The sequence below is a fragment of the Equus przewalskii genome, chromosome 30 (genome assembly GCF_037783145.1).
Source record: "Equus przewalskii isolate Varuska chromosome 30, EquPr2, whole genome shotgun sequence".
Classification (NCBI taxonomy): Eukaryota; Metazoa; Chordata; class Mammalia; order Perissodactyla; family Equidae; genus Equus; species Equus przewalskii.
The window spans coordinates 27,609,432-27,627,768 of NC_091860.1; the positions used below are offsets into that span (position 1 = coordinate 27,609,432).

At 38.6% G+C, this 18,337-nt stretch overlaps 2 protein-coding genes across 2 annotated transcripts; both read left to right on the forward strand.

The window, feature by feature from the left end:
- Window positions 1-3,413: 3,413 nt before the first annotated feature.
- On the forward strand, window positions 3,414-7,926 carry LOC139080431 (aldo-keto reductase family 1 member C23-like protein). The gene is made up of 4 exons (XM_070600834.1): window positions 3,414-3,431; window positions 5,438-5,605; window positions 6,981-7,097; window positions 7,900-7,926. Exons 1-4 carry the CDS (start codon window positions 3,414-3,416, stop codon window positions 7,924-7,926), a joined length of 330 nt encoding a protein of 109 aa, XP_070456935.1.
- A 469-nt stretch (window positions 7,927-8,395) lies between these two features.
- LOC103541474 (aldo-keto reductase family 1 member C23-like) lies at window positions 8,396-17,866 on the forward strand. The gene is made up of 6 exons (XM_070601969.1): window positions 8,396-8,457; window positions 8,906-9,027; window positions 11,792-11,849; window positions 13,270-13,435; window positions 16,051-16,133; window positions 17,803-17,866. Exons 2-6 carry the CDS (start codon window positions 8,925-8,927, stop codon window positions 17,843-17,845), a joined length of 453 nt encoding a protein of 150 aa, XP_070458070.1. The 5' UTR covers window positions 8,396-8,457; window positions 8,906-8,924; the 3' UTR covers window positions 17,846-17,866.
- Window positions 17,867-18,337: the final 471 nt, after the last annotated feature.

The window sequence follows — 18,337 nt, forward strand, 5'->3', positions numbered from 1 at the left end:
AGTGGGGCATGCAAGTTTAGAGGAGAGAAGAAGTCTAGAACAAAGATATATATTTGGGATTTGTGAGAATATAGTTCTCATTATAAAGCTACAAAGGAGGATGATCAGAGATTAGATTAGATGAGTAAGTGTGGACAGAGAAGAGAAGAGCCATGAGGGATCCCATCATTAAGGATTTGTTTTAAAAAAGTGGAGGTTGGGGCTGGCCCCGTGGCCGAGTGGTTAAGTTCGTGAGCTCCGCTGCAGGCAGCCCTGTGTTTCGTTAGTTCGAATCCTGGGCGTGGACATGGCACTGCTCATCAGACCACGCTGAGGCAGCGTCCCACATGCCACAACTAGAAGAACCCACAACGAAGAATACACAACTATGTACCGGGGGGGGGGGCTTTGGGAAGAAAAAGGAAAAAAAAAAAAAAAAAGTGGAGGAACCAGCAGAGGAGTCTGAGAAGGAGGGGCTAGTGAGGTACGAGGAACAGTGGGAGATTGTTCTGTCCTGGAATGCAAATGAAGGAACTGTTTCAGGGGAAGAGTCAAACGAATAAGTCAAAACTTGTTCTATAGAACAAGTAAGGTGAGGACTGAAAGGGAGTCTGTAATTTGGCAATTGACCTTAACAAAGTCAAGAGCTGTTTTGTTAGAAGGGTGGAGACAAAAGCCTGAATACCGTGGGTTCAAGAAAGTGTGGGAAGAGAGCAATCAGGGACAGAACATAGACAATTTTCAAAGAATTTGATATAAAGAGGACCAGAGAATTAGGCAGTTGCTGAGGAGGAAAATGAAGCCAAGTGAGGATTGTCTGTGATGGGAGAAATAACAGCACAACCCTCTGCTCTAAGATGCCCTAGTAAGGAGACAGAAATCGATGATGCAGAAGAGGGAGGGGAGACTTGATGGAATCATCTATGCATTAGTTTCCTGTTGCTACTATAACAGATTATCACAAACATTGTTGCCTGAAACCGTACAAATTTATCTTACACTTCTGGGGCTCAGAAGGTAAAAATCAGCATCAATGGGCTAAAATAAAAATGTCTGTGGGCCTGCATTCCTTGAACCTCTAGGGCAAAATCCATTTCCTCACCTTTTCCAACTTCTAGAGGACAACTTCATTCCTTGTCTCATGGACTATTCCACCATTTCCAAAGCCAGCTGCACAGCGTCTTAGAATCTCTTATCTACGCTTCTATCATCACATCTCTTCTTTGACTGACACCCTCCGAGGTTCTCCTTAAAAGGACTTTGTGAATACATCAGGTTTCCTGAGATAATCTAGGAAATCCTCGCATCTCTATATCCTTAATCACATCTACAAAGTCCTTTTTGCCATGCAAGGGGACATATTCACAGGTTTCATAGATTAGGGCATGGACATCGTGGGGACCATTATTCAGTCTGCTATACTAGTTCTGTGGTTAATTTGGGGCAACTAAGCTTCAGTTTCCTCTTCTTTCTAGTAGGAATAATTATATCACCAGGTGCTAAGTAGTAAAACTGTAGATTTTCATCTCAGATTATCAAGAAGGAGGCCACATGAATGAAAAACTGTCCTTTTAAGGCTGATATCAGTTTGACTTTACCATCTTACCCACTTCTCGGTACACTCCCTTCTTGGTTTTAGTTTATAATTCCGTCCCAGGATGTGTTGACATCATCCTTGTTCATGCAGACAACTCAAGCTTCTCAGAGTTTCAACATCCTCAACTCCTAAGAGTTTTTACTTGTACCTACACTATGTGAGGTAACTACTCCCACATTTACTTCTTAGAACTGCTTCATCTCTGATCTTAACTCTAACACATTCCACCCTGATCAGTTCTCTGATTCTGTGGTTTCTACTACATTTCAATTGATCAAGTTAGTGACTCATCAAGAATTGTAATCATGAGTCTTTCTCCTTCTTTTTCTCCTTTCAACTCTCGTAGAAGTTTGCATATTCAAATCAGCTTAAGTAAGAAATTTCAGTTAAATCAAACTCCATTCATTCTCTATACTTCTCCTTTAAACTGATTGGTGCTGGGTGAAGCCTCCTGGCTTTTTCACCTCTTAGTCTGTCCTCGTACCAATCACAAAAGGTAAATGTCTCTAAAACCAAGATAATTGTTCTGCTTTTACTTATATGGACCCTTTATCTGAAGTTGAGACTCATACTCACTGGAGATTCTCATTGGTTTAGCTCTAGTAAAGCCTATGTTTTAAAAACTCACCAAGAGTTTCTAAATGTGGCCAAGATCTGAATTGTCTAATCTAAAGACCACCACATTCTCACTATGATTTCAGTGCTCAAAGTGTCTGCCTTCCAAACACCCACTGTACTCCAAATGGTTTGTTTAGGTCACTCTTGTTAACTCCATTGCCCTTGACATGTAATCGCCTTGGGAAGAGGACTGTGACCCTATCCTGTTCAGTGACACATGAAAGGAACAGTGCTGCAGGCTTCTAAGACAGTTTCCCTCACTTCCTAACACAGGTGGCCCCTCTCCTTTGACTGGATATGTGCTGTTGTTATGTGATGTCTGAAATTGCTGCCCTGTCTTCACCCAGCACAAGTATGATGCCAGCACACAGAAGAAGGGAGAGCCAAGAGAATACTGGAGAAGATCTGGACCTCCTGTGGCCAATGCCAAGTTGGTTCTTCTTCTGGACTTCTTGTTATGGGGCTAACACATTTCTATGGGGCTTAAACCAACTTGAGAGAGGTTTTCTTGATCTCGTTGTGTCCTAACTGAAACAGTCATTGAAGTTATCAATTTTCTCTCCACCACTCCCTGCACTATGGGCCCGGCCAGGTGTTTCACTGGTGAGTCATCCTCTGAGAACAGGAGCCTCAGTTGACTCTAAGTGTTTGAGGACAGAATTGGGTGATTTTATTAAAATTAAAAATGATGCAATAGAGGAAGTGATCCCCAAAAGAGCCTCACCTTTCTCCTTCGCTCTTCTTGAGGCCACATTCAATGCACATTTTATTCTTCAGGCAGAACCCACTCCATGACACCATAGTGAATGAAGTGGATTGTAGTTCAGACTCCATGGGTTACGAATTTTATCAAACACCATAATTCAAACTCCATGAATATCTGCTTAATCTTCTCTGTTTTTTTCCCTAAAATTCCTCCTAGGACAACAATAGTGCCTCATGTCCTCTTTCTACCCTGGATCCCTTCCATCCCTCCTACCCTTCAGCCTCTACCATCTCCTTACTTTCCAAAACAATGTAATCTGCACTTTGGCCTGCATAGCCCCTCGGGCCCCTTGCCATACCCTGAAGACTCTGTAAAGTTCAGGTGTACTCTGGTTTTATTCCCATGGAACAGCCCTTGACCCCACTCTTTCTGGAGAGAAGTCATTAGACAAAACATGTCAATTCCTAGGGATGAGAACTGCTGGCAACATAATTTTCTTTATTTTTTTAAACCATGTCCATATATCCTCTGGTGAGTAAATATTTACTGTTCTCTGTGCATTGATAGTTCTCTTGTAGAGAATGAGCGAGGAGAAAATCAAGCAGTTATTCACTGGTGAACACAAGCATTGCTTATTTATAGCTCAGGGATGCCCTCTTCTTCTCCCTCTCCTACAGGACTGGAAAATCCTGAGGTAGATAACCACCTTTGATTATTACCTTTAGTCACGCACTGCCCCTCATCTATTGTTCCCACGACGACAAGAGTTAGACCACCTCGTGTGATTTTTTCCTATGTAAGTGTACCCTGTCCCCGAAATAAATTGGACTTGCTTGCAACTGCGTCGAGTCTCACGTCTAGCACTTACACTTTCGCCGACGCTGTCTCTCCCGCGGGAACCTGGACTCTGCCAAGGCTGGACCCCGGCAATTTGTGGTAGAAGGTCCTGGAGATGAGATGAATGACAAATTATGGGAGAGAGTTGCTGTTCTGCTGTGGGGTAGCCTGCTGTGTGCTAGGATATAAATACTCTACCTGTAGTTTCCTTTGGACTTCTCCTATTGCTTGGGGATTTATCCCAAATGGAAAATATAATATCATTTGAGAGAATAAGGCACAGCATTCCAGGGCAAGAATGCTTGGTGCTTGTTATTACTTTCATGTGAAGCAAATAGATAGAGTCTGACCTTGGAAAGGAGAGGGAGCAAATTGGACAAGTCACTGGAATGGAGCCCTACAAATCGTGTCTTTAGACTATTCACTTGTATGACAAGGGGCTAGCACTTAAACTTTGTGTCTGACTTTCTCATCTCTAAAACAGTAGGAAATATTCAAGGAGATGTATGGAGACAGATAACAGGACTTGTCTACATTATAATACAAGGTTGGATGAAGGAGAGGGAAGGGTCAAGAATACCAGTGAATCTCAAGCTTCAATAAACTTTTGAATACCCTTCCAGCTAAGGGAAGAGCATGACCAGCAGTGGACAGTTAGACAAATTATCGAGTCCCTAGCAATATCATTTAAAAAAGAAAGTTTCAAAAATTATTTAGAAAGAAACGGAATATTATTCAGGCTTAAAAAAGAAGGCAATCCTGCTACTTGCAGCCACAGGGATGAAGCTGGAGGACATTGTGCTAAGTAAATTAAACCAGACACAGAAAGACAAGGATTGCCTTATCCTAATAATATATGGAATCTAAAAATGAGAGTAGATAAAAATCTACTTGTAGGAGTAGAGAGTAGAGGATTGATGACTAGGGGCAGGGGGAGGGGGTCCCTGAAAAAAATGAGGAAATGTTGGTCAAAGGGTACAAACTGTCAGTTATATGATGAGCAACATCTGGAGCACTAATATACAGCATGGTGACTATAGTTAAAAAAAATGTATTATATTTTTGAGAATTGCTAAGAGGAGAGGTCTTAAGTGTTCGCACCACAGACACACAAACGTTAATTATCTGATGTGATGGCTATTTTAATTGGCTTAATTGTGGTAATAATTTCACAATATATACATATATGAAACATTATTTTGTACACCTTAAATATGTACTTCTTTCATTTGTACACAATTTTTATTCAATTTTATTTCATTTGTACACAGTGTGCCTATGCAATTACACGGTTAGAGGACTCTTCGAAGCTTTCACCCTGTATCTTGAGATTTCATTCAATGTACCTTTTCCTTTTGTTGATTTTGCTTAGCAACCTCTCACAGTATAAATCGTATCCACAACTACAACTATATGCTGAGTCCTGTGAGTTATATTAGCAAATTACTGAGCATGGAGATGGCAGTGGGGACCTCCAATGCTTGTGATCAATTAGTGATTGCCCAGGATTAAAGAGGTACCTGTGATGCCCAATTTTTATTACTTATCAGGAAAGACTCAGGCAAACTGCCCTAGGTTCATGACCACATATGCAGAACTAACCTAAGACAGGAGGAAAAGTTGATTTTTGGAAAGGTCAAAGTTGCCTTAGCTATCTCTCAATCTTGTGGATATCTAACTACTACTTGCTCGCTCAATAGGTTCCTAAAAGCAAAGCTGTGGAGGTCACCAAATTAGCTATAGATGCTGGGTTCCGCCACATTGATAGTGCTTATGTGTACAATAATGAAAAAGAGGTCGGACAGGCCATCCGAAGCAAAATTGAAGATGGAACTGTGAAGAGAGAAGACATATTCTACACTTCAAAGGTGATGTGTATGTGGTGTGTGTATGTGCACAAGTGTGAACGTAATTGTGTGGAGGTGACAAATGTAAGGTAGGAACAGTAGTTATGTGGTGAATTGTGCTTATTGGTACAACTTTCTTCACATATATTTACGTATTAAATCAAGTATCAAAAAAAGATGACGGTGGCCGGCCCGTGGCCAAGTGGTTAAGTTCGCCCGCTCTGCTTTGGCGGCCCAGGGTTTCGCCGGTTTGGATCCTGGGTGTGGACATGGCACCGCTCATCAGGCCACGGTGAGGCGGTGTCCTACGTGCCACAACTACAGGGACCCACAGCTAAAATATACAACTATATACTGGGGGGATCTGGGGAGTAAAAAAGCAGGAAAAAAAAAGATGAAGGCGTTATCATCATTTCTTTGTTCAAATTTTATAAAATTAAAGTAACGTCAGTTTACTTTTGTGATCCTCAGATCATAGCAGTGTGACTTATCATGGACTATTGATCAGACAGAACTTTTTTTCCCAAACTCTTTGTTTCATTTTTCTTCTTTGTTTTTTTTTTTTTTTTAAAGAATTGCACCTGAGTTAACAACTGTTGCCAATCTTTTTTTTTTCTTCTTCCCAAAGCCCCCCGATACATAGTTGTATATTCTACTTGTGAGTACATCTGGTTGTGCTATGGGGGATGCTGCCTCAGCATGACATGATGAGCAGTGCCATGTCTGTGCCTGGGATCTGAACTTTCGAACCCCTGGCCGCAGAAGCAGAGCACCAGACCTTAACCACTCCACCACAGGGCCAGCCCCCAGGCAGAACTTTGAGCAGATGATATCTTTCTTTATCATCTGGGTGACTTACCACAATTTCTTAGCATTCTGCATCTCAATTCTCACCTCGATCCTTAAGAAAGAAAAATACGTGAGGCACTTTGTGTATTAAATAAGATATAGCTAAAGTGAGTTGAATTGTGTGTCCTGCACATACTGGTATGTTCAACGGACTTTTTCCCTACAATTATCTAAAAAAAAGAGGATACTAAATCTTCCCCATATGATTGAAAGTTCCATAGAATTAGTCTATATTTGTGAAATGCTTTGTAAACTGTATCAAATAGAATTCAGATAAAGAGCCTTGTTATTGTTTGATAATAGATTTTCTCTGTTGAGTCATTTCCTTCCTCTGTTAGTAGATGTACCGATGATAAATTCAAACAAATGATAGAGTTTCTATGGGTAAGTCAGATCAAAAGGGAACACAAGAAGGAAAAAAGTATTTTTCCTTTGTGGTCATCAGTTTCCAACCAGTTGAAAAATGTCTAATTATTAGGTGAAACAAGAAAAACAAAACTGACTAAAGTGTTAATGCAACACAACTTTAATTGTTTATCCTTTGCAGCTTTGGGTCACTTTCCTTCGACCAGAGTTGGTCCAATCAGCCTTGGAAAAGTCTCTGAAAAGACTTCAACTGGACTACGTTGATCTCTATCTCATTCACTTTCCAACAGCTGTGAAGGTTGGCAATTTGTGTGGTCACATCTATTTTGCTTCTTGTGTCAGAATGTCAATCAAGTTGTTTGAATGGTTGGGTTAAAATTTTCCTGAGAAGGATGTAGGGATTATTACACTAGAAAAGAATCTCAAAATAGTAATTTCTAATTATATTTTACTGACTTCATTTGAATCCTTAATTTCCTTTCCATGCCTCCAATACAAAAGACTTCATCAATCTCATATTCTCTGCCTCAAAAAATTTAGAAAATAAGAATAATGTATTCAATGCACAGTCCTGCTTATGACTCCTGAATCTCTTGTGATGTTGTACAGACAGTTTTATGCAGCTGTGGTGAGCAATGAACTGCCTTACACCTGTGCATAATGAGTTGCTCTCCTCTCGCACCATTTCAGCTTGAAAGCTGATCTGGTGGTGCTCTCTCTGGGTGGGTCTAATACCAGCAGGCTTCATAGGGACTTATGAGCCCTTGCCTGCAGTGTTGAGTACCTTCACAACGGAATTCTGTGGATTGTACTTATCCATTAAGGACTGTGCTATGTAGAATTCTTGATTTTAGTTATAGAAAGCTACTCAAGCTATCCTATGCAAAAGAGTTTATTGGATTATGTAATTAGGAAGTCCAAGTTGGATAACTTTAAGGACTTGGAATAGTCTTCAGGAAAGTCTCTTTTTCTTTGCATTACTTTTGGTTTGCTTCATTTTTGTCACAACATTTTCTGTTGGTGGCAAATATGGCCCTAGTGCTCTTCAAGGCTTATGGTCATTAACACTTGAGAGTATCTCTGGATATTTTGGCATTCAGATTAATCTTGAAGAGAACCTCAATTGACCCCTTGTTTGGTTCATGTGCCTGCCATTGGTCCATTGAATGTTTGGAGGGATAAGGAACTCTGATTGTCTAGCCTGGGTCAAGATTACAATCGTTATTATGGAAATAAAACAATATCACTTACTGTCATTCCCAGTGTAAGGGAAGCCTTTTTCACGAGGAAAATATAAGGGGCAGAGAAATGTAACATAAGTCACTGTGAGTCCCAGGTAAGACCTAAAAAAATGGTTTTTATTAAAATATACGACTGTATAAGAGATTAGTGGGAGCCTGTCTCCTAAAGACATTCCTTAAAGCTCCATATGCAAATCAGATTGCAAATATTACTGTCTAGAATGCTGTACCACCTACCTTATGGAGCCTTAGTGTCCTAGCCTTAGATGAACCTTGCAGACAGGCTAAGTGTGGAGAAATTGTTTTGTGACATCACTGAAATGACTGCTTCTATTCCAGCCAGGGGAGGAGTTTCTTCCGAAAGATGAACATGGAAAAGTAATATTTGACACAGTGGATCTCTGTGCCACATGGGAGGTGAGTGCTTGGAAGAGAGGCCACAGAGAAGGAAGCCAAGAGAGGGGCAATCTGGCTCATTTCTTCCACTGTTTAGAATGGGCTATGCACCTTCCGAATCAGCAATTCATGGACTTTAAAAGACCTGGTATGCTGTATTGACGTGGAGGAATTCATTACTGCAATGTTTATAGAGAGAAAGAGTGGAGAAGAACTTGCGGCAATGAGGCTAGGCATCTGTTTCCTTCGATGTGTAATACTCTCTCATATTTTCTAAGGAGAAGACAATAATTATTCTTGGCATCACTAACTTCTCCTGTTTAATTTACTACATTTTTCTTCACGGTTATCATGCTGGTTGGCTTCATGTCATTTGTGACAGTTTTTCTTTTCATCAGATTTCTCTTACATTTATTCTTGATCTATAGCCAATTGAACAAATGATTCTTCACCACCCTTTCCTCCCCAGGCCATGGAGAAATGTAAGGATGCAGGATTGGCCAAGTCCATCGGTGTGCCCAACTTTAACCGCCGCAGCCGGAGATGATTCTGAACAAGCCAAGACTCAAGTACAAGCCTGTCTGCAACCAAGTGAGCACCCTTGGCTTCCTCTCCTTTCTATGCTTAACCTCCTTCTTCTTGCAGTACTTTCGGATGTCTGTTTGCCCTCCCCTCCTATTCATCCTACCTTTATGGAATAGAAGTTCCTAGAAAGCATAACTTCTGTCTAGAAGGGTGTGAACATAACCCATAATTGTACCTGTGCTTTATAATATCTTAATGAAAAAAGTGGTGATATTTTATTTCTTAATTATGTGTAAGAATTTAGGGAAGTTAGAGGAGGGGACAGAGGGCTAAAATAGCTACCAGGACCTTCAAAGGAAGGTGACATTGCCCTGAGCTGTAAAGGATGGTCACAGATGGGATGGGTGACAGTGATTTGTAGGGAATTGTCTGCAAAAAGGAAGGCCATGAAAACGTGGAAGGCACAATAAACAAGGAAAGAGTGAACATGACATGAGTTAGACGTTAGGGGTTTGGATGCCTGAATCCTTTGTCTTGGGATGTCTGCTTTCAGAGGTCTTTGAGTAGGAAGCATAAATATGATACAAAGTAACTGGAGACTCTGAAAGTCATCTAGGCTAGCTTGATGAAGTAAATGGTTTCTGTTGATACTCATGGTGGATGAAATCCACATTTAGGAGCATTTAGCAGGAGCATAGAGCAGACCTTGTGATTTACTCAATCTTATTTTACTTCTCCTCACCGATTTCTACCCTTACATTAACTGTTTAGACACATTATGCTGAGTCTCTCTTGGTGCTTTTATTTTTTCAAATTTTATTTTCATTTTTTCTTCCTAAGAACTCTTCACGCAAGATCTAGCCTGTTGACAATTTTTTTAGTGTAGCCTACAATGTAATATTGTTAACTATGGGGACAATGTTATAAAGCAGACCTCTAGAACTAATCCATCTTGCACAATAGGAACTTCATGCCACAATTAGGAACTCCTGATTTCTCCCTCCTCATAGTTCCTGGCAATCAGCGTTCCGCTCACTGATTCGATGAGTTTGAATATTTTGGATTCCTCATATAACTGGTATCATGCTGTCCTTGTCTCTATGTGAATGTCTTACTTCATTGACCATCATGTCCTCAATGCGTGACTTTGAGTCAAGGAGTAATAGTCTTTGATTGGAAAATGTGGCTTATGAAAGGCAAAAATTCGTCATATAGTGATATAGTACTATTGATTTTAAATTATACATGTTAAAAAAATTCATGCTACACTAGCATTAGTTTGCTCCCAACTTTTATTATGAAAATTTTGAGACATTCAGAGATGTTGAGTATGATAGAGAACATCCATATTTTCATTCCTATATCTGAAATTTTTCGCATTTTGCCACATTGCCAAATGTATCTATATATATGTGGAGCTATCTACATGCATACATGTAATATTTTTCTGACTCTCTATAAAGTAAGCTCTAGAAATGACTATTCACCCCCACAGACCTCGGAAAGCTTATGGTCTACTATCCTTTCCATATTCAAACTTTTCTATGGTTTTTCCAATGTGTTTTATAGATCTTCTTCTCCAATCACAGGCTGATTGTGGGTCACATATTATTTTGATTCATGTTTCTTAAGCACTCTTAGCCTAGAGGGTCACTCAACACTTTTTTTTTTTTTACCGTGACCTCCACATAGGTTTATGTCAAATATTCTGGATTTACTGGTGATTCTCTTGTGATGCTTATTAACTTGTTTCTCTATTCATAGATTCTGTAAGTCAGAAGTTAGATCTGAATGCCTTATCACATTAAGGATTAACATTATTGGCAACAAAATGTTCTTTGCATGCTGTGTCCTTCAAATCACACTGAAGTAGGAAGCTTGTCATAACAATTTGTCCCGCTATGAGATATGCCAATTTTATTTTCTTGATCAAGCTAGTGATAGCCAGGTCTCTTCTTTGTAAATGTGTATTATCCCCTTTCAAATTATATAGCAATCTGTTTGGTGATAATTGTCATCAGGGCAAGGCACACTGCCCATAAATTTTCATGTAATTTTTGAGTAGCTATCAGTGATTTCACCCTGGATTAATTATTTAATTGGGATATATACATCATTTTCAATTTTAAACACTATCTTTAGTTTTCTTTCCTGACCTTTTATTGTAAAATGAACATTTCTTCAGCAAGTCAGGTTTAAAATACAATTATTCTTATAAGGCTGGGTAAAAGCTTAATTCCTTCCCTTTAATAACCAATGTTCTCAGAATGCAGGTACTGTAATAATCACCATCATTGGGATGAATTATTTTTGTTCACTCTCTCTCTCTCACCACTATGGTCTCATGTATTTTTATTTACTCTTTGTTTTATGGTTGCTTTTAGTCATTATTCCTTTTGATGTTCTAATCTACTGAAGGTCACCAGTGGGATCCCCATCAAACTGATTCTTTTGTCCTTTAGACATTCCTTCATGGCCCTTTGACTTATTTCTTGCTTTCCGGCACAATTTGATGTCCAAAGCTCAAACAGTATTTCTCCCGTCCCAGATGAGAAATTAGCCATGTCTTCTTGTAGTGTACAATGGTACTGAGTAACCAACATCTGGTCTAGACTTATTTGTTCTCAGGAACATCGTTTTCATTTTTTTATTCCTTCAAGGAAGAGAGACATAATATTTATTTTGTAAAAATCATTACTCGATGTTGCTTTTTCCAGTTTAAATTTAATTAAATTGTATTTCATTTATCTTTTTATCTTTTTAACCTTTCTCTTTCATATTAATATTGCCATTTCATATAGTCTGACACTTCTCTCTTGCCATTCTACAGGTGGAATGTCATCCTTATCTCAACCAGAGCAAACTGTTGAATTTCTGCAAGTCAAAAGGTATTGTCCTAGTTGCCTATAGTGCTTTGGGAAGCCAGCGCACAGAAGGATGGTAATGAAGACAACAAAGAATTTACCTACAACACCAATTCTTTTTCCTTTTGAAGCCCAAGCACATAGATGTATATACTAGTTGTAAGGCGTTCTAGCTCTTATATGTGGGATACTACAACAGCATGGCATGATGAGTGCTGTGTAGATCAGCGCCCAGGATCTGAACAGGCAAACCCCAGGCTGCTGAAGCGGAGTATGTGAACTTACCCACTGGGCCTTGGAGCCTTCCCTTAAAACACCACTTTTGATGATTTTATTTTTTGGGGAAGATTAGCCCTGAGCTAACATCCACCGCTAATTGTCTTCTTTTTACTAAACAAGCTTGTTCCTTAGCTAACATCTATGCCCATCTTCCTCTATTTTATATGTGGGACACCTGCCACAGCATGGCTTGATAAACAGGATCTAGGTTTGTGCCCAGGATCTGAACTGGCAAACCCAGGCCACCAAAGCAGAACACGTAAACTTAACCACTACGCCACAAAGGGGACCTCTTGATGAAATGTTTTTAATCATACCATGCTCAGTTTCTGGGATTAACTCTCAACCAGCTTGGAGAAAGAGAGAGGGAAGGAAAAGATCCTTCTCCTTTATAATCCTATCACCCAGCCAATGCTTTTACAATATAATTGTCCCATTATAGATTTATCAATAACGAATGTTGGCATTAAAATCTATATGTAATCCAAAAATTGAAAAAAAGACATAAGCTTAAGTCATGATTTAGATATTTATTAACTAATTACCATATTTCCAGTGACACATTCATGAAGCCTTACTTACTATATGTCTCAAATCAGGATAATAATATATAACTCCCAGGTTCATCATGTGAGAAAAAAACCACAATCTGAATCATTTTTGTAAACTTCTATAGGAATATTGCACACTGTAAGTAATGAGAAAATGAATAGTTCTCATTTTGTCATGACTCAATTTTTATCAATATCTTAGAAAAGTTAAAATAAAAACTATAGCATTCTTTTTATTTCCCTTTCTCCTTTCATACTCTCATTCATACTTTGTGGGATATGAGCAGAGAAGGAAAACAGCCACTGACAAGTAGAGAAAAAATCCATGAGTTTGGAAACCTTGGTCTGAACACAAGCATGCATCAAAATGACTAGAGGGCTTCGTAAGCACAGACTGGTAGGTGCCACACCTGAGTTTCTGAATCAGGTGGTCTTGGATGAAGCCATGGAATTTGCCAGCCCAGCAAGATCCCAGATGATACTCATGCTGCTCGTCCGGGGACCCCCTTTGTGAATTAGTGGTGTAAAGTGGACCACCTTGGTCTATTTGGGGAGGCTTCTAAAAAACTGAACACTCAGTCTCAGGTCCTCAGCATTTCTACATTTCCTTCCAGGGCAGACAAGAGCTTCCCAGTTCTGTTGGAGGATCCAGTCCTTTGTGCCATGGCAAAAATGTATGAGCGAACTCCAGCACTGATTGCCCTTCGCTACCAGCTACAGCGTGGGGTGGTGGTCCTGGCCAAGAGTTACAATGAGAAGCGGATCAAAGAGAACATTCAGGTGATGAGTGAGGCTGTGGGCATGAGCCTCTTAAGTAAGATCCTTCACATTTGTACTTTGTAAGGCTCTCAAGACCTCTTTGGGTCCAGATGAGGTACCTCTTATTTCCCACGCGTATGTGCCTTATGGGTATCCCCACCAGTTTCTCCTACTTTGGAAACAGGAGTAATGACTGGATGGAATTAAGGTTGGACACAAAACAGAGATTTTAGCTCCCTCATTAAATCTGCAATGTATTCCAGAGCCCTGTGCAAGTAAATCTCCTTTTCTTCATTTTAAAATGAGAGACTTAGTTTATGTGATTTTCTTAGTCCGTTTTGGCTGCTATAACAAAGTATTACAGACTGAGTGTCTTATGAAGAACAGAAATTTATTTCTCACATTTCTAGAGTCTGGAAGTCTGAGAGCAGGATACCAGCATCGTTGGATGACGGCACTTTTCTGGGTTGCAGAATTAACGTTGTACCTTAACTTGGTATGAGGGACAAGGGAGCTCTTTCAGGTCTCTTTCATGAGGGCATGAATCTCATTCAAGAGGGCTCCACTGTCATGACCTAATCATCACTCAGTGACCCCACTTTCTAAAACCATCACAGTGGGGGTTAGGTTTCCAGCAGATGATTTTGGGGGCACACAGTTAGACTGTAGCAGTGATCTTCAGTCTCCAAGTCATTGCGGTTTTAGTTTGCATTTCCTTGAATACTAATACAGTTTCACTTTCACATATTTATTCTCCTTGACTTTCCCTTGTGGTAATTGCCTGGTCATTTATTTCTCAGTGTTTTTAAGTTTTCTGTATTTTTCTTATGTGTAGGTGACCATTATTTTACCACTAGCTATAGTTGCATAACTAATGGAAGCTAATTTAGAAATTTCCTACCAAAGTCATGTATTCAGCTCATGGTTCCTTCTCAAAGCAGTTCTCTTCTTGGCTGGGCTGTCTCATATATTTGCAGTTAAATGCAGAGCAACCTGGCAGTTCTGCTTTAGGAGGATGATTTTGTTGTTTTCAGTGCTGTTTATTCTTTTCCATATAGTTTTTTATGTATTTTGGCTAGACTATAGCCAACTAGCCTGTTCTTTACCTTATCCTAGTGGCATGATCTCAGACCAGTGAGTGGATACTTGCAGTGACTTTTAATGTCTGGGCTTAGAACAAACTCACCACTGCTTCTGGCAAATTTTCTTTTATAATGCCAGTTACAATCTAGGCCAGATTCAAAGGGTAGAGGATCTTGCAAAAGCGTTTTTGTTTTTTCACTCAAATTTGTGTTCAATATACCTGGGCTTGATTTTTTAATATGATGTTAAAATGGATCCAAGTATACTGATGTTTAAATGAAAATCCAAAGGTCCATATGTTACCACAGATTTTCAATGTCATCTGTGTCATATATAATGTCCCTACATGCATTTCTGTCCTCTCTCTTCTATTCAACTACCTACTTTTCTGAACTGGCTAACTATAGTGGAAAATAAATCTTACTTTTCATAATGGTAAAATTTTTTCTTTATTCTTTTTCTTCTTTAAGAGTATCTTGGTTATTCTTGACTAGGTGTTCCCTTATGTAAAATATAGTATCACTTGTGAACTTTCACAAAAAGTAAGAATGGAAGTTTTGTTTCATATTGCATTGAAACTGTAGATCAATTTGGAGAAAATTGTCTTCTTTCCAATATTAAGATTTCCAATCCATGATCATGATATGAATTTTTTATTACTTAGGTACTTTTTATGTATTTTTAATAAATTTGGTAACTTTCTCCACAAACACATTTTCATAATGCTTTTGTTAGATTTATTCACAGACAACTAGTAAGTTTGACATCCTTTTGCTTACTTTTTCACGTTTTATTTTGAAGATTTTCAAATGTACAGAAAAGTTGAAAGAATAATGCAATAAATGCCTTACTTAGATTCATTATTTATGAAATTGATGACATTTTGCCTGCTACCTATGTATCTATCTATCTATCTACATATCTATCAATTTATTAATCTACTCCACCTATCACTATCTTGGAATATTTCTATGCATTTATTTGGTTTGACATGTTAGCCATTACTGACATTCTTTCTGATGCTTAAAGTGTCCCACATTTTGTCAGTGATATCTTCTTCAAGACAGTTACTGTGCCCTTTTAACATGACGTCTTTAGTATTTGGACAATCATTGGTTTATATTATCTTAAAATTTTTTTGACATTCTAACTGCTCACTGATAGGATATAGAAATCCATCTAGATTCAACCAAATTACTAAATTATACTATGTAATTTTCAAATGTATCTCTAGATTCTTCTGGATATTCTAAGGACATGACCCTATCTCTTTGAATAATGTCAGCTTTATTCTTCCAGCTCTTTTAAAGATCTCCTTTGTTTCTGTAGTCTTGTGGTTGCAACATAGTATATCTAGGGATGGATTTCTATTGAATTTTTATCTGATTTTTATTGAAACTTGAGTATTTTGCTTGATTTCTTTAAAAAATTTTGGAAACTTATAAGACATTTTGAGTATTGTCTTTATAACATTCAGTCTGATTTGCTGGGATTTTCCACATTGGCAATTATGCTACCTAAAAGCCATAAAAATCTTTCTAGTTCTGTGATAGGTTTTTGAATTCCAGTTGACTTCAGAGGACATGAAAGTCCTAGATGGCCTAAACCGAAATCTTCGATATCTTCCTTTACGCGTGTAAGTGACTTTTGTAAATATGTTTGCCTCAATTTATTTCCTGATAGTGAGTGTATGATGATTGTTAAAATTTGCCTCAATACCAAGAAGATAGAGGCCAGTTTGAGTCAGAGATGAGACAGGAGATTTGTGGAATTTCAGGCCTGTCTCACTCCAGAGCTTTGTTTACTGACACAACAACAGGGTGAGTGGACCCGGGTCAGCTTGGACTTACACACATGCATCCTGCACCCATAATTCCATGGAACTTTCCAAGAAGCTTGATATCCTTACTGAATCTAGGTCTTCAATGTATGGCTCCCATTTCTACAATAATCTAGTAGACATACACTGTGGATATCAGCAGTATAGCGTAAATCAAAATTTCTCAAACTGTGTTTATCATCTTCTTCTCCCAATTTCCCAATTCTTTATCAGATTAAAAGTTTCTCCATCAAGCTTGTGGTCAATCCCAGACATGCCCATCACCCCCATATGGAATTTCCATGAGATCCTGCCAAATTTATGTCCTTCATAAGTTTCCAAATCTCTCCCTTCGTTTTCATCGCATGTTTGTCAAGGACCCAAATACTGCATTTCCCTCCAGAAAGGCTGTCCACAGGAATTCTTGGTTTAGATTTTCTGAAATATGGTGATCTCAATGCAGAGGAAAAAGTCTCAAGAAGAGAGATTTAAACCAAAGGAAGAGTTTGGAGGCAAAAGCACCATTGCCGGACAAAATTTGCAGCTTTCAAAAGATCTTGACTATTGTTTCGTGCTCTAAGGTTATGGAATTTTGAGAAAAGACCTTCCTTTTAAATGATGGAAAGGGAAGAATGCATTTTCTTTTTGTCTGTGAGAATTTTAATTCATAAGAATAATAAATGTGATATTGTATGTTAAAGAAGCAGCATAATGAAAAGCTGTGAGTACTCTAAAGTTGCTAGATGTATTATTATTCTTGATAATATATTTACTGGTATAGAGACAAATGAAGAATAAGATGGGGAATGCAGAGAGAAAGACAGAGTGGTATTCAATCAGTCATTCTTCCAATAAATTAGCTATTTAATAATAAGCAATCATTTTTCTCTCTCTTTCTATTTGGGGTCATAATTGAATTGAGATCTCCTTACTGTAGAGTAAGGTCCTTGGAGATGGGACCCAATGTTTACATGATGTTCTTTCCATGTCTGAATCTCACTCAATATGTTGCAGGTTGTGGGCAGCTATTAAATAATTAATAAATTCAAAAGCTGGAAGTGAAATTGCATTCAGTAACATGTATCACCCTAAGTATTTATTAGTGCCAAGCATGTGGCTGGACTTGTCCTGTTAAAAATAAGCCAGAATCAGTTTCTTCTTCCACCAAGGATTTGAAATAAGAATGGACAAGCTATCTTGTTGCTGAATTCATGAAGGTAGCTAGGGAGGGGAACAAATTTGAATATTTGACACTGCGTGTTCTGTGTGTTAAGTTCTGAACAGGGAATATGATTTGAATAATTTAATTATCATTTAAAAAATTGTTATGAAGTCTTGTTTGTGAAAGAAATAAAGGCATCCTTCAAAACCGGACAGGAGATAAAATGTTTGTATTCATTCTAATGACAGCGCTGTAGAAATCACGTCTCTATCACCTAACAACAGTGTCATGAACCCATATATACATTTTGCTTTATTGTTTCAGTGCTGCTGACCATCCTGAGTACCCATTTTCTGATGAATATTAACATAGAGGCCTTTGTCCTGACTTGTTCCAGAAGCCATGCATGTGGATATTAAGGCAGGAAGTATCTCATATGTTGGTGACCACACACATCAGCATGGGTTCCATCCATCTGTTTGGCAGCTCATACTCAGCTAGACTTAAGTCTAAATTTCATGAAGGAAAGACACTCAATTTTTGTCACTTTCTGTGAAAATTGAAGATGTTTTCCCTAAAGACTCTTACCTACTCCAGTCTCTGTTTTGTATACCTTCTTTCCTTTTGACTCATGAAAGCCAAAAATCTGATTTGCCTAGAATTTAGGGTGGGTGGAGATGGGATATGATAACGGCAAATTTATAAAGATTTCTGGAGCAGGATAGGTAGAGTTTCATCCTCTAAGGGAGTAGTAGTTAGCAGGTGTTTATCAGTCAGTGTTCCTTTATCCTTTCAAGGATGTAGAGGACACACTGGATGTGACTACAAGGTAAGGAACATATTAAAAAGATGACCAGCA

What these genes read in the sequence shown, in the direction of transcription:
- LOC103541474 (XM_070601969.1), top strand. Translation starts at nt 8,925, where the DNA reads ATGCAGGATTGGCCAAGTCCATCGGTGTGCCCAACTTTAACCGCCGCA. An exon ending in GAATTTCTGCAAGTCAAAAG is followed by an intron (nt 11,850 to 13,269) that starts GTATTGTCCTAG and finishes ATTTCCTTCCAG; the next exon opens with GGCAGACAAGAGCTTCCCAG. An exon ending in CGATATCTTCCTTTACGCGT is followed by an intron (nt 16,134 to 17,802) that starts GTAAGTGACTTT and finishes TTATTGTTTCAG; the next exon opens with TGCTGCTGACCATCCTGAGT.
- LOC139080431 (XM_070600834.1), top strand. An exon ending in ACATATTCTACACTTCAAAG is followed by an intron (nt 5,606 to 6,980) that starts GTGATGTGTATG and finishes TATCCTTTGCAG; the next exon opens with CTTTGGGTCACTTTCCTTCG. An exon ending in ACTTTCCAACAGCTGTGAAG is followed by an intron (nt 7,098 to 7,899) that starts GTTGGCAATTTG and finishes TTTGGCATTCAG; the next exon opens with ATTAATCTTGAAGAGAACCT.